This window comes from Clytia hemisphaerica, unplaced genomic scaffold (assembly GCF_902728285.1).
Source record: "Clytia hemisphaerica strain Z4C2 unplaced genomic scaffold, Clytia hemisphaerica genome assembly, whole genome shotgun sequence".
NCBI classification, from domain to species: Eukaryota; Metazoa; Cnidaria; class Hydrozoa; order Leptothecata; family Clytiidae; genus Clytia; species Clytia hemisphaerica.
This window is the reverse complement of record NW_027104127.1, coordinates 13179-29994: the sequence shown is the minus strand read 5'-3', so window position 1 is coordinate 29994 and position 16816 is coordinate 13179. Positions and strand designations below refer to the sequence as shown.

General features: G+C 34.7%; 1 protein-coding gene across 1 annotated transcript; it reads right to left on the bottom strand.

Moving 5' to 3' along the window:
* Positions 1 to 5796: 5796 nt before the first annotated feature.
* On the bottom strand, positions 5797 to 16579 carry LOC136813592 (armadillo-like helical domain containing protein 1). Its single transcript, XM_067070091.1, has 12 exons — positions 16330 to 16579; positions 15998 to 16066; positions 15392 to 15473; positions 14885 to 14969; positions 13882 to 13970; positions 13521 to 13628; positions 11393 to 11600; positions 10717 to 10765; positions 10265 to 10310; positions 9410 to 9493; positions 8214 to 8291; positions 5797 to 6095 (listed from the first exon to the last, which is right to left on the bottom strand). The coding sequence occupies exons 1-12, from the start codon at positions 16512 to 16514 to the stop codon at positions 6015 to 6017; spliced, it is 1164 nt and encodes a 387-aa protein (XP_066926192.1). The 5' UTR covers positions 16515 to 16579; the 3' UTR covers positions 5797 to 6014.
* Positions 16580 to 16816: the final 237 nt, after the last annotated feature.

Below are 16816 nucleotides of genomic sequence, written 5' to 3'. Positions count from 1 at the left end.
ACGAAAAAACTAAATTTGGCGGGAATTTAATTCGGCGGTCGCTTAAAAATTTAACCTTAAGATGGCGTCAAAACAGCGAAAAAATAGCAAAAACACCTTAAAAGAGATCATATTTTCAAAATATTTAATTTGGCGGGAATTTAATTTGGCGAATGGCGGAAAAAAGAAATTTTGGCGGGAACTTAATTTGGCGGATTTCAGTCAAATCGGCCAAATCCGCCGAATTTTCTTTCCGCCAAAATTTCTTCCTTTAAGGTACATCAAAACATCAGTCACATTTATAAAGGCTCCTTTCCAGCGGCCATTTTGTTTAGAAATGAACCTGTGTTTTCATTTTCATTTTATATTATTTTGCAATGTCAGCTTTTTTCCATCATTCGACCCTTCCCTTTAAGTACTTGATCAACGGATTTATTCATACTTTAAGACAATTTCTTACTGTCTTAAGCCTGTTCAGTTGTTGGAGTAGGACATGCAGGTAATACGAATGAAGATTATTTTCTCAAGATCCTAAGAATAAATTTTCTTTAAAAAATCTACTGTTTACACGGTAAAAACGTAACACTCTATCATAAGACATATAAAATCCTCAAATAAAACCCTTCTTTATCGTTTGAGATGTTCTAGGAAAACCTGTGATTTTTATTCTACGCTTTGTTGTTGGATATGCATTTTAGTTTAGTTTTCTGTGAACTTAAACTTGATTGATGAATGATGATTAATCAACCTTAATGCAAAAATCTAAGAACTACGTAGAGAAAATATGCGAAGGCAGAGGACGCTTTAACTCGATTCTAAAAATGGAAAAGTTAAGGTATGAAATAAAAGCCCTAATAATCTACAAATTAAGCGCCTTTGAAAGCTCTGGAGAACTTTTTCGAGTAGGTCAATTATTTTATCAGTGTCAATTTGTAATAAGATCTTTTTTTCCTGTAGACATCAACATAAGTCCTTCTAGCCTGACCTGAAGCATAGTGGATCTCAATCTCGTTTTAATGCGCTTAAAGGAATGGCCTTCTGATGTAAATGTTTCTTAAGTATACATAGCAGATGAAACATCGTCTAGAACATCTATGTTAGCGTTAGGATTTGGAATGTCATAGTTCTCCTCAACGTCAATCATTTCGGAAGCACTTTGCTCTTCCTCGTCTAATGGAGATAGAAACCGCAATTTCAGAATCCACATAAGTTGAGCACTGTGGATCTTCCAAAGGTGGTAGCAAAAGGGCGCGAAACACTCAACTGTTTGTTTTTGTGAGCATTTATTTACTTTTATTAACCCACTGTCACTGGTATCATTCAAACGACGTACTGAGAAAAGGAGTAATTGGCTCACCTGATGGATTTTACTTTCCCATTCATAATAAACTGTTTATCAATTTTCAAACTTTTAAGCGCCACTATGAGCGTACTTCCTTATACGTACGAGAGAAGAGCAAAGTATTTTATTGGCCCAGCCACGCAGCCCAAGTGGGCCTTTAAAAAGCAACTGGACGAAAAGATTTTGGCTTTGCCGGGGCCTGTGAGCGCAATAAGTTAACGAATCCAGGCTAAACAACGCCCAACCGCCCGACCGCCCGTTTTTTGTCTCGTCTACCCGCGTGATATTCAGCCTGTCTCATATGGGATGGAGTTTAGTAACAGAGTCAAATTTCTTTTATTTTTGGTTGCGAGATGAAGTGAAAACATGGTTATTTTCAAGATGGGTTGAAATTTTTATTACAAACTTGACACAGAATTTTTCCAAGTAAACTGATTTTGGAATTTGTTAACGGATACTACAATGCAGTTCATGTGTAAATTTGAATAAGATCGGAAGATTTTTCATGGTGCTATGCTTGAAAAATGGTCATTTCTGGATCTGCCAGTCTGCATGCTGTCTCCTCGTCGCATTTTAACAGCCGGTGGCTGGATTTTTCAAACTTGACACAGAATTTTTCCAAGTAAACTGATTGTGGAATTTGTTAATGGATACTACAATGCAGCTCATGTGTAAATTTGAAAAAGATCGGAATATTTTTCATGATGCTAAGCTTGAAAATAGTCATTTCTAGATCTGTTACATTTAACGTTCGGTGACTGGACTTTTCAAGCTCGACACAGAATTTTTCTAAGTAAACTGATTCAGGAATTTATTAATGGATACTAAAATGCAGCTTATGTGTTAAATTTGAATAAGGTTGAAACATTTTCTAGCGTGTGAAAATGATGATCCTTTCTTGATCATTTTGAAGGTCAGTCACATGGGAAGTTTGAATTTATTAACCAATTTTTTCTTTCATATTACCGTCAAAGTGCATAAGATTCCGGTTCCTGGACTATAATTCCACTTGCCACTTGAAAACGGAAAAAGATAAAAACTTTTTGGATAGCCAAAGAAGGAAATTTAGAACGTTGGGTGGTCATACAGAAGCGTCTCGCTTTTTTCTGGGCCATTTCTAGCAATATGATTGCCGGTTACATAGCTTTTTTGTTTTATTAAAATACTCTTCTGGTCACATCCATCATTTCACACTTAACTCGCATTCATTTACCATTGCTGACTTTTTAGCGCATCTGCTTTCTTTTGTTTTGATATTTTGTTCGGCAAAGTTTGGAACATTTTTAGCTTTTCATTTTTGCGCTTCGAGAGTATAAATTTGGTACTTTTCGCAAAACCCAAAACGCAGAAATTAGTCCCGCCAACATTACCGGTACTCGCTACGAATGACCAATCAGTTATTGCCACGTCAGCTGGGCCTTCACGCCGATGCGGCTTCTTGTTTGTAATGATTCGTTAGCGCCCCATCCTTTTTGGCGCCCCCTTAAAAAATTTCTCGCTGGGGGGGGGGGGGCATTGCCCCCCTTGCCCCCCCCCCCCTGCCACGCCGCTACTGATTGTAAACCCCGCGAAAATTCTGCTCAGTGACTGGGCGCGTACTTACCAATTAGAGACATTCGCATATGCAGGGACAGATATCCCTGCAGATGAGTTACTTGGACCAGACCGTCAACCAGAGACAAGATTATAAAAAGCTAGACGGTGAAATAGTTTACGGTCTGGATATCCAGGCTAGACTTGTGTGTGAGAGGTGCGTTTTACTAAAGTTAGGTTTGATGACATTTTAGGTTTGTTTAAGTTCAAGAATTGGTGTTTCCTTTTTTGTTCTCTGTTTTCTGTTTGGTTTCCTTTTTATCCATAAAGCTGAGATATTATTCAAAACATATGCGTCCTCCACTCACATCGCTAACTCTAACCTGGATATCCTGGCTGTAATCTAATTCACAGTCTAGTTTTTGATATTTTATGTTCTGGTTTACAGCCTGGTCTCCCTAGAACAATTTGCATTCTCAGATCAGAATGCAGTCCGCTTGCTTGCGCTCAGGGTAACCCCCTATTTGCTAAGTGAACATACAGCTTTCTGTTACATGAAAACATGAAAAAGAAGAAACAGAGGCGAGTTCATTTCCCAAGAAAACATGGTTGGTCATGGTGATACATGCAAACTTGTTTATGGACTTTGGTGTAATCTTTAGATGTTTTAAATGGGTTTAGATCTTGTAAGGCTCCTTTTTATCAACTTTTGGCCTGCCATGGGTTGGCTATGAAGAGTTTTGGAAACATGGGTTTTCACTTTCATTCTCTAGGGAGGCCAAGCTCTATAATTTCAGAACAGAAAAGTATGATAAGGTAAATTTAGTTTTTTCTAAATTTTTGAGCTTAGATATCCAGATTTTGAGCCTCGTTGTTCTTATAAAATTGTTCTTATATAAAAGTGTACTGGTTAGCCGAAACCACCGGTAGCCGAAATTGTTCCACAGTGTAGACAATTTGCGATGTGAGAGTTGTACTATATTTTTGACATCAAAACATCGATAGTATCCATTCTGGTGAGGTCAATAATGAGGTCAACTCGAAAAACCTGCTTATCAGAAAGTAGCCTTCCCAAAAGTACTACTCTGTACCAGAGCGTATCTCACGTTTATCGCTTTGTAGTACACTCTGTGCACTACTAGGCGTAGTGGTATGGTGGTTATCATCCTTAACTCCCGCCTGGAAGGCCGGAGATCGATACCCACCGTGTCTCTACGATTCACTTGGCAAGTGTCACCCGGGTCAACCCATGCCATATGAGGGGAAATGGGTACCATTACTCTGATGCAAGAGTGTAGGTAGATTAGACAAACATTGTGACGTGCCGTGGCACTCATAAGGCTCGGCCTCGCTCTCCCAGTGTCGTTCGAGTGTCATGTTATACGATATGGCTTGGTAGCTCGCGTCTGTCAAGTTGCAGTGTCTGTCAGCGCCGTGATTATTAGTCCTTCGTGGGTAGGACCCATCCCGAATGCATTCGGAGGGCTCATATCTATATCTCTCTATCTAGTACACTCTGTGCGCATTGTCTGTTTGATAAAAAAATTCCCGTACGGAGACCTCTGCGGTGAAGTATGATTTATAAATAGAAACACTTCTCTCACCGCCTCCCCTCTCTCACCAATACTCCATCGCAGCGGTCGGTTTGAAAAATCTCAAATGAGAAAAGACAATGATAACAGACCCTCTACGGCAATGAATTTTGAAATTGGCCGTAGATATCGGGTCTGTGTACAGACAACAAAAGGGCGCCACTCCTTCCCATGTATTTCGCCACTTATCCTTGATCCGTCTTTTTTAGTTGATTTTGGAAATCTTTGTTATGATCCAGCTGGGCATCGAACCCACAACCTTGCGCATTGTAGTTGAATGCTCTACCTTCATGCTAAAACCACTTGTCAAAATATTGCTAAAGAGGATGTAGTTTTGAGGCACCAGCTGACGTCAATAAATCTAAGACGGTGTTCTAATTCAAGGTTAACCTGGACGAAGCATGGAAAGAAAGACCGCAAAGATTCCAGCAACCAAACGGGATAGAAGAGAACTTTGGAATTCCGGACTTAACATAATGAATTTTTTTAAGCAACCTTATTGTAGATCTTTTCGGAGAGACAGAAATGCCTGCGAAGGGGAATTCATTAAATAAATATTAATAAAAATTAAATGATTTAAAATTCTTCGATTCTTACCCAAAAGCGCCACGCCCAACAAGTTTCTTCGTTTCTCTATCATATTTTTCCATTCCCATTTTTGCCTCGATTAATTTATCAAATTCTTCTTCATAAACCACACTGTATGTTTGTATGATCGAGAATAATCTTCATTCTATGGTCATTTTGTCGTGTGTCAAGTTTACTCCATTTTCTCCAACCTTTTTTTACTACTTTTTACTACATTATTTTCAATTTATTTTTCTTTATTTTTCTTCTAAAACGATAGAAAAGGAATAAGAAACATTAAAAGTGCTGTCTGGTCGAGAGTATTTTGAACGCCGAAAATCAGTCTTAGCTGTTGAGGACAGGAAAAAGAAATATAAATTTTTTGACAAAAAATAAACACTTTTAACCCCATCTTTATAAATTTTACCCCCATAGAAAATTTAATTCGCCGATTGTGAAAACTATAAGCTGTATAAGAGGTGTGTAAACTTAAATGACAATTTTAAGTTTTGTTTCGTGGACACATTAGGCTAATTGGCCCAGCATCAGACTTTTCTGATGCTTTATGTCCGTTTTGGAAGAAACGGCGCCTTGTAAAATTGCGAAAAAACTGTCGCTGGGCGATTCTGGGGATTTTATACCCCCTAAAGTGGAGGAGGTTTATACAACCTCTCTGGATGTTAAATTTTGAAAAGCCCGACGCCCTATGACTTCATCCTATCAAGAGAGTTTTAAAATTTTCTACACTTCAAAACAAAAAATTGTTATCAATAACAACACAAATTATTTCATGGACACTTCGTTTACAACCTTACTATTTAAAAAAATAGATTCACCAGATTTAAAAATAAATTAAAAATTTTAATTTACAGATTAACTATTTACATGATAAAATATATTAATAACACACCAAATTGTGTAAGAAAACCTGATTGTTCGACAGTGCAACTGAACTACTGTCGAACAACTAGGAGCACACTAAACGAAAAAAATTAAGAGCTCTAATGTATTTTCACTTTGCTTCCCTTGAGAATATCAATTTGCACAGATGTCATTTTTAGATAAAAATCTGATGGATCATTCTGAAAGGTAAAATAACAAATTATTAATTGTAACTTTAGAAAGAAAGAAGAAATTCTATTGTCAAATAAAACAATGAACCGACGTTTTTTTCAGAACAAATGGCCAGTGCTTGAAATTTTAGGGCCAAGTTTTCCTGTTGTAAACGATTTTCCTATATTGTTGGAATATTGTAAATAGACCTTTTCATAAATTACGTTACGAACATTACTTGCCTCGTTTTGAAATTATTGCCATGGTGATTAACTCCCAGCGGATTTTATTAAAACTACTTCCTATTCATAAAAAATCATTTAATGTCTCAAGAGACATACAGTATGTGGCCCCCAAAACGGCGATCAAATTTTAAACTTCTCTCAAATCTAGAGGAAAAGAGATTTTACAAAAATTTTTGCTGCATGAAAACCTTTAACATCTCTACTTTATTTCCCGAAAGTTCTTTTTCAAAATTTTCAATTTTAACAATATTTTTCAATCGCTTAAAGATAGGTAGCTTTTTTCTAATGGCCCCCAAAACGGAGGTTTGAAATTTTAGCGATTTCTCGAGATATCTTTAAGATATGAATACAAAATTTTGACCATAGTTTTGAAATATGATTTAGAGGGTCTTGGGCATAAATTTATTTGATAAAATTTTTACAGTATACCCCTGGTTGTCAAAATGCAGGTTTGGGGCCCCCAAAACGGAGGTGTAGCTAAAATCAAATTATTGAGCCCGGTGGTAAAAGGGGGAAAAATTATGAACATATTTGTGTTTTCCCTTAAATTTACGACACGATGGATGTAAAATTTATGATTTTTATGAAATATTTCAAGATTTTCAATATTGCAAAGTCCAAACTGAAAATTTAGAAATTTTCAAGATGACAATTTTGATTTAGCAAAGTCTTAATCAAGTTTTTGAAAACAAATCTCTTTTGAAAATAGTTCCATTCATGTATGGAATAAGTTTTGAAAGTTTTAGAAAAAAAGCTTAACTGAAACTGAAAATATTAAGCTTTAAAGATATTTTTCTCCTATATTTTGCAAAATAATGACAGAATTTGCCGTTTTTGCTGATTAAGCGAAAATTTTTATATATAATGTTAATTTTTTGTTATAAATTATTAACTCAAGGTGATAGGAATAGAATTCCAAGATTTTTTGCTTTTTCTCATATTTAGAATTTTCGGTTTTGTCAATGCTGATTCTAGGGCTCCAAAATACTGGTTGACCTTCAAGATGCTATATCTTTTACCCAGCCTCTAAAGTCACAGATGTATTTGCATTTTCTGAACGGCATTAGGTGTAGAAAGTTTCCTATACCCCGTTTTCATAACTTATTTTCAATATCCAAGGAGCTAGAGTGAGTTATATGCAATTTTTATCTAATTTTGGTGTTAAAATATTTCCTTTAGACGCAAATATGTTATTTTGCATCCGTCTCAAACCAGCAAAAACATGCTCATTTTTAAGTATAACCATCATTCTTTCAAAATAAACAAAAATCGTTTAATTCTGATAAATCTACAAGTCAGAATCTTCATTTTAATGAAAACCTCCGTTTTGGGGGCCGTCTCCGTTTTGGGGGCCATATACTGTAATCACCATGGTAATTGTTTGAATACGAGGCAAGTGATGTTTGTGACGTAATTTATAAAAAGGTCTATTGACCTGACAATCGATGTGGGAAAATATTCAGAAGGTTTATTGTTTTATAAAAAGGGAAGATAAAAGAAATATGAGCGTTATAAGACATCACAGTATAAAGACATAGTGCGAGACATAGTGCTTCTTGGCATCCCTATCAACCTTTAAATGCCTATCCCGCAAGGATTTTGGACAAAAATAGCTAACAAATACAATGTGAAATATCTTTAGAGAGAGAAAGCGAAATAATAAACTTCTTTCTTCTTTGTGACTTAGACTACTCTAACAGAAAACTTCCTTTCATGAAGACCAAATTTCATAACAGTGTTTGAAAATAATCTACAATATATGTAAGCCCCACCCTTCTTAAACTATCCCCCTTCCTTGCTACCCCCCCTTTTTCATGAAAATTTCTGAACCCTCCCTTCTTCATTTTTTCGGAGGGGGGGGACTATGAAAGATTCTGCATATTGATGTTTTGAATCACTCACCATATATTCAAAGAAAAAGGATTGTCCAATGGCTTCTCTGACACCCAGTTCCACTTCTTGGAAGGTGTGAATGAAATACTGAAAAACAAAATTCAACTATTGTGTTATGACTATGAAAAACAGAAACAATAGACCTTTTTATAAATTACGTCGCGAACATTACTTGTCTCGTTTTGAAATTATTGATATATGGTGATTAACTCACAGCAGATTTTATTACAACTACTTTCTATTCATAAAAATATCATTTAATGGGATGTGATCACCATGGAAATTGTTTGAATACGAGGTAAGTGATGTTCGTGACGTAATTTATGAAAAGCTCTATTCTACAGTACATAACATAGTTATTTTTTTAACATAATTATTTCACATTATAAGTTGAATGCATATTCTACAAAACAGTTTCTGACCATACATGCATTTATGTATTATTTGTTTCGTGAAGAATTTACTACTTGATGAAGTTTTGAAAAAATAACGAAATATGTTACTTACTATCTAATGTATACATTCCATGAAAGAATTATGGGCTTTTTCAAATAAGAAAATTATTGGGGGATAATTAGAAACGGACGCTTAGGGTGTGTTACTCAAAAAATAAAGTTATTTTTTGTGAATATCCAGGGAGTAATTCGCCCAAAAATCAGATATCCAAGGGGTCATGGTAGTTCAAAGAATTAAAAATGACAAAAGTTTCAACAGAAAGCTATACCCTTTTATTGACACAAACATTGAAAATCTTGAAAATACATGTTCGAAACTATACCCTCACTGATAAATTCTTTTGGGAATTTCCGGCTAAGTCGCAATCTGAAACTGCCGTTATTTTTCACGTCATTCTGAAGTGAACGTGTGCCTCGATGTGATACAACAATGATTAAAGTCAAAGTTGCCACACCTGAGAAATTCAGACATAAGGCTCATCGCATGTACTGTGGAAAGTAGTACAAAACTATTGTAACATTACAGAATTATACAATTTATGATGTTATTTTTCACGTAGTGAGTATAATGTAAAGAACTGAAAATCTTTTATACATATCGACGTACTTTCTCATACGCACGACAGTCTACTTCAGAATGATGTGAAAAAGAACGGCTGTTTCAGAACACACATATATTGCGACTTTCGCGAATCTCCTTTCTATTGAAAGAGTAAGTCTGGGTGTATTAACAACAAATTAACTCTTTACTTGTAGCGTAATACCAGCTTGCTTCTGACTATCAGCATATTTCTCGTTGGACATTGCAAAAAGTAAACTTGTGATGCAATCAAGCTATTTGTAAAAGAGGGAGACTGCTAGTTAGTGTACTAATAAAATAATATTTCATTAAAGTTTTCTTGAGTACAGTCTCTTATGAGTGACTGAAACAGTTTGAGATTCCCGTACTTCTGACCCGCAAAAATGCTGACGCACTATCGCATCAGTTGAGATGGAGTTTTTATAAGTTACTTTTTGGTCATTAGAAGTTATAAAAATAATGTGTTCTTTAGAAAAAGTAGCAAAATTGTTTTATTACTGGTGAACGACCAACCAAATAAAACAAGAGCTTGCTCTAAAACTCCATCTCGTCACCATCGCTTTGTCTTCAGTCGGGAAGTATCTCGACAAATCAAAACAAAACTGTCTCCATCGCGGAAACACAGCACAAATAAACTCATATTAAAAACGATCTGCTGACCTGCTTTAAAAGACTCTCCATGATTACAAATACACGTTTTTTTATAAGAACATCCAAAAAGCCTTCGGAAGTTCTTAACTTTTTGAGTTTTAAGCCTAAAAATGTTCTTAACATGTTCTTATTTTCACCATTTTTTGAGTGTTTTTGTCCATTTTCCTAAGAAATTGAGTACAAAGCCTTGAAATGTTCTTAACTTGTTCTTAGCAATTTGGTCATCGAAACCTTATGTTCTTTAAAGTTTGTTCTTGTAAAAAAAAAGTGTACTTGTAACTTTTAGAGAAAATTGTTTTTTTCTTAATTTAGTTGATATAATTGCATTTCAATCAGGTCATGATCAAAATCACCAAAGGAGCGATAACTCAAACCTCTAAGAAGTTTCTTGCAATATCAAAATCTTCTTTTGATAAAACTCTAGAAATAGAAGAAAAAAAACAATATAAGATGACTTGGACAAAGAATCTACTGCCAGGTCTTTTTAGTCTGTAAATGAAAATTGGGGAAGTTATCAGTCCAAACTTACATTACGGAATAGCCAAAACTTATAGTATTATTAACAAATTAATTGCATTTCAAAGAAACTTTAACCTTCCGTTTAGGCAACATATATATAAAACAATGAAAAATATACCTTATCGGAGTTTTTGATTTTTCTAAAACAGCGATGCATTATGGGATTGTTTTGGGGGGTATTACAATAGAATTCTCTCGAGGAATTCCTAAGAGATTTCTATTGTAGTAATACCCCCGAAACAATCCCACAAGATCTATTGACAGAACATGAAAAAACAATCTGGAACCCTTAACAAAAAAGGCATACCCAATTAGTTTGGCTGCAACTGCCTGTTGTATAAAGACAGGAACTTGAGCTAAAAAAAAATTATAAAACAAACCAAATAATTGTACTAGCATATGGTGAAATCCCTTTCAATTTCATACATTTGTGGAAATTTGACATGGAGACTCTCCGAAACTAAACAAAATTTTAAAAATGCCCATAGAACCATAGTTACCGTATCAAGTTATTCAAGCTTTTTAAAGTGACAATTTAATCTTTGTCAGACATAGATGGAATCAGGACAAAGAAATAAGACACAAGAATTTATATAAGTTTTAAAACACGTCTGAACATGTCCCTAGTCCAAGAAAGAAGAGGGTGAGCTAAAAACGTTTACAGACAAGGGCTCTGCCAGAAAAAAATGAATATGGGGGGGGGGGTGGAGGATATAACATTTTTTGGAAACTTAGTCCCTGGACATTGAGAATTTTGACCCCACCCGGACAACAGATTTCACCCCTAATCAGAGCAAGTTTCTGCCCCCCGGAAATTCAAAATCACATCCCTAATCAGAACAAGTTTGCCCCCAAAACAAGGCCAATTTCACAGATTTTTCACTACCCCCCAGACAAAATATCTCCACCTCCACCCCAAATGTACAAATATTTTCTGAAAGAGTCCAATTCATTTCGAAAAAAGGTCAAAAACACTTGCTAACCTGACACGACATCTGATTGTTCAAGCAGTTCCATTTGTGATGGTTTTAACAAAGCAACTAATCCTACCAGTATGTCTTGACGAATACTGTGGTATTGAACCAACATTCTGACCAGTACACAACCTTCATATTGAACCTCTATATGCAGTGAACTCAATAACATTAAGGTAGGATCCACTATGTTAAGACTTGCAGTATCTAATGATGGCTGAGAAAACGAAGAACATTTTTTGTTGGTAATCTGAAGAGAATTAGTTTGCTTCATAGTTACAACCCAGCTGACACACAACGTTGTTTCAACGTTTATCTAACGTTCACAACATCCATTTAACGTTAGATTAACGTTGAAACAACGTTGTGTGCCAGCTGGTAATCTACTTAGCATGATTATAATATTGTAAACACCGTGTGTAAAGTATAATCTATCATACATATCTCTTCAATATCGTAAATAGTAACAAAGAATAAAATATCTATTATCTTGTCTCGATTATTCATCTTCACAATACAACACAGATTTTTTAATGAGTAACAAGACAAGACAGGGTATTGAAACTGGGTATTTATTGTGAATTAATCAACACCTTTGTAATAAATTATTACACTGATCAGCTTCAAAAATAGTGTGACATAAAAAAAGGCAAAAATAGCACTTTTGACTTTGAATGTGACTAATTTAGACTTACTTTATTGTATCCTTCTGAAAGTTTGCACGAGCTTAGTTTTACACTAGACAAATCACCTAGTAATTTCAAAAACCTGTATTTGGTGACATTTTTAGACTTACTTTATAAATAATGAGGGTAACTGATAAGTAAGTCTATTTTGGTTACATCACAGTTTTTGGGGATGAAAATCATCAAATAATAAATCTGAATAAATTTCAATGATCCTCTCAGCAAGAAAGATGACGAGGTGACCAAATTTCGAAGCGCTTAAGTGACATTTTTAGACTTACTTTTTAGCTAACTGTGTTATGTTGGTAGTCAAAAGATTGAGAATTAGGCAACTTAGAATATCAGTTTCAGCACAGTGATGATGCCTAAAGTCAATTGAATATGTATTCGAAGTAATTTTTCCTTAAGTGACCTTTTTAGACTTACTTTAACGAATAAATTTTAATATGATTAAATATTAATAAATAGTTGGAACTATATATATGATATACAACTTCTATTAAACTCTATTATTTTATCAACCAGTCACTTTAAAGAGAAATCCTGGAGCACTAGAGCCAACAAAACATAAGAAAACTGAAAAACTAGATATCGAACACTGAATGTTTTAACAGCTTTGCAATGTCTTCACAACTAAATAGCAATGGAATGTCTTCATTGCTAATCAGAGGTAAGTCTAAAATTGTCACTTAATAAGAAATCCTGGAGATAGCACTAGAGCCAACAAAACATAAGAAAACTGTAACCCTAAATCACCAAGAAGTCTGAATTCATTGCTAATTAGGATTTAATTCAGTCAGTCTAATAAAGTCACCATATTAATCTTAAAGTCTAATTTTGTCACAGAGTCAAAGTATAGTCTTTTCTGGACCTATTTCCAAAATTTGACAGTCTTAGCATTAGCCAATATTCACTGGTGGTTGTTTGAATATTACAAGTAAAGTAAGTCTAATCTTAAAGTAAGTCTAAAAAAGTCACCTAACATCTATGGTGATAACTATTGATAAAGTAAGTCTATTTTTATGGTTTCTTTGGAACTTTGTTCATCAAAGGAAAACCAAGAGCTCAAAGCGAAAAAAAACAAAGTAAGCCTAAATTTGTCACTTGTACAGCTGTCCAAAGTTCAAACATAGAAAATGTCACAAAACCCCCTTTCATTTTTGAAACTGATCCACTATGTGTTTTGTTTTGGCTCTATTAAACTGAAAGCCTTTAAGAATTAAATCGTTTTCTGCCTAGCAGCTGGAAAAATATCTACCAAACTTTGATCTCATTTTGTTGCTCGATTAAATCATATATTTCTTATTCACGAAATCTTTTAATAGGGTGAATGTTTTATCTAAGCGGGGAGGGGGGGGGTAACGATATTGTTGCTTGATTAAGCTGAATTGACTTTTACAGTTTTAGGAGAGGAAATTTTGTCTGAGACCATGAATAGTAAAATATCTCACCTGAATCTTTTGGAGGGCTTGTGCAGCAATTCTTTGTGCCTCAGGAGAAGCAGATTTCAAAAGAATGATCATAGCTTTGTAAAGTTGCTGCAGGTATCTGGGATTTCCCTGTCAAGAAAAAGAGAAAGTTTGAATTCCAAATCTAATTGCAACATATATCTAATCTTGGTAAGTTATAAAAACAATGAAAAGAATCTTTTTTTTAAATAAATTACTAAGAAAGCACTGAAAATTTCGCACAGCCAAGCCTGAGGTAAAATTTACTGGTTCTTATAAAAAACAAGTGTGTATTGTTCATACTCTTAGTTTTGTGGATAAGCTGTTCCGTGAATTTTGAGATATATGTTTGTTAGATACTTACATTGGAAAGGTTGATTATTATGAGTCGACATGCTTCTTGACATCCAAGAGTCTGAGATTTCCCGAGACATTCGCAAACTGCTCGTACTCCTGACAATCAAATTTTGAAGTTTTAAAAAAGAACTTTCTTTCAAATACTTTTAAAGTGCAATGTGATTTATAATTAATATTCAAACCCTAATCATGTCCTACAACTAGAGACCCTTGATTTGCTTGACTTGAAGATATTAAAATGAGCTCAGTACACATGGCATGTAAGTCTTGGGGTCTGCTAATTTGAGAAATTGTTTGTTGGTACGCCGGTATTTCATATAAAAAATACTGGTATTCCAGAATTTCATACCCTTGAAATACACGAAGAACCTGCTGGAAAGCTACTGAGCTGGATCCCCCAAGAAGATAGACAAGTTGGTAGACCTAATACTTGTGGCATAGATAGATCTCACAACACAACAGCCATGTCTGATTGTGGAAAATGGAGAAACAACTACCATAAGTGGATAAATTTTGGCGGGGATTAAATTTGGCGAATTTGGCGAATTTTACCAAAATTCGCCAAATTAAATCCTCGCCAAAATTTCCAAATTCGGCAATTCGCCAAATTAAATTCCCGCCAAATTTAACAAAAAGAGAATTATGTGAAAAATCACAACTTTTTTTAGTATATTTTTGAGTAATTTTCACCCATTTCAGTGTGACAAAATTTCCAAATCGCCAAATTAAATCCTCGCCAAATTTTACGAAATTGATGCATCACCAAATTAAATCCCCGCCAAAAATCGTATTTTGGCCAATCGCCAAATTAAATCCACGCCAAAATTTATCCACTTAAGGTATGTATGCCTCACATGAGATGCAAGTACAAGTAAGTACATACCCTTGGAAGCCCTCCACTCAAAGTGCTAAGTTAATATAAGTTCTACAATGCGCTAAAGAAGTTTCACCTGTAACGATCACTGAAATAATCACTTGCAAAATCAACCCTCGTTATTTGCAATACATACCATAACATTCACAGACAAGCTCTTTGTACTTCCTACCAGTTGATGCGATATTATTCAAAAGTTTTAAGGTAAGCTCCTTGTGCACCTAAAAATGAAAAGTAATATTTAATTCTCTTCCTTTTGTGTCTAAGTTCACAATTTATTTAATGGAACATGAAAGATCTATCTGTTTGACAGACATTAAATCATTTCAATATCTCTCCATAAATGCTTGATAATTTAAACAAGTAGTATCATAAAAGACTGGTATGGAAGCACCATGCAACTCAGAATTTTAGTCACTACTTATCATATTATAAAGCTAAACCTGGATATCTGGACTAGACAGGTGGTTAGCTATGAACTAATCTAAACAAGTAAGAAGAGGAAATTCGGACTGGCGAGAGGAGGATTCTTTTGAGGTTTAACCACCATCTTTATTAAGTTCTTTGCCCTTTCTTCCATCTCTTGTTTCTAGTTCTCTTTTATTGTTTCTTACAAATTAATAATCCTTGACTGACAAATTACTTCACTAATTTTTGGAAGTCCAATGATTTCAAGCAGTGTAAGTATCCCACCAACTTCGATGAATTCAGATAAGAACTTCTGCCTTAAATTGCAAAAAAAAAAGAATAATTTTATAATAGCTAGTCCATGTGCAGGTTGGCACTGTTTTATACAGATCTCACGATGACTCAATATGAAACCGTTTACTTTAAAATTGTAAATAAAAATCTCACGATGACTCAATAAATTCACAGGAAAATCGTTATGAATCTCATGTCAAAATGCAAGATGCAAATGAAAAATCTCCGAATGGGGTTCTAGGTCCCCCCAACAAATTTAGGTCCCCCCCTAAGGTTTAGGTCCCCCCACTTTTCAGTAAGGTTCAGGTCCCAGTTGAAATCTTTTTTCTTTTGCATCTGCTTTTATTAGATCATCCCAGGAATTTTTACAATTTCTTAATTATTGTAATTAGCCCCCAGGACTTTAGTGCAGCCCTTCAGGTCCCCCCACTTTTTTAGGCCCCGCTGAGTTTAAAAATTGAGACAGCTCCCACCCACTTTTAGGCCGATTTTAGATTTACGGGGTGTAAAATAAGTGGGGGGGGGGCGGAACCATGAAAAATCTTACCCACTAGATGCACTCAAAAACACATTCAATGTTTTCAGTTGAACATCTAAATATGATCCATTCATGTAACTGCAAAATATATCCAAATGTGTATTATGGTCAAAGAAAAAATACAAAACAATAAAATGTACAGTTGGGGTTTTCAAAATTACAATTATGCTTTTGATTGTTCATTTACTTTACCCCAGAAACCATCACTTAATCTACTAAAAAAAATCTATCTATTTGGTTCATCAAAATTTCATATAATGGTAGTTGCTAAAATGTTTCCTGTGTATAATATCAACAAAAGCTAAAGATTGTTTATCACAAGTAATAAATTGAAAAGATACGATAATCTGAGCCAAGCAGTGATGCGTGTAAAAAACAAACTAGCACAATTTCCAAGCACTTGGTCTAATTCAGGAGCTGTTTTGTTGCAATGTTTTTTATTGAAATCTTGCAAAATTTCAACTCGACTTTGCTTTGATGAATCATCCCATTTCTGAAGAAACCTTTTCACATCCACACCTGTCATTCTTTATCAGCCAAAATCATATTCTTATCACTTTTATACAATCTTGGATAAAACAAATTTGTAGAAATTTTCAGAATTTAAAGTTAATTTTCTGGATACCGTAATAAGGGAACTATTTTTGGGGAAAACCTATCAAACTATGTATCAAACTTTAAAATTGCTTCACTAGACCAAAAGTTATGACAAAATAAGTAAAAAATCTTTTTTCAAAAAGAGCGAAAAAAGACGAAAAAACAGGGTATCAAATCTTTTGTTAGAAAAAAAGACACTCAAATAGACTCGCTAAGCTTTGGAAACTTTTG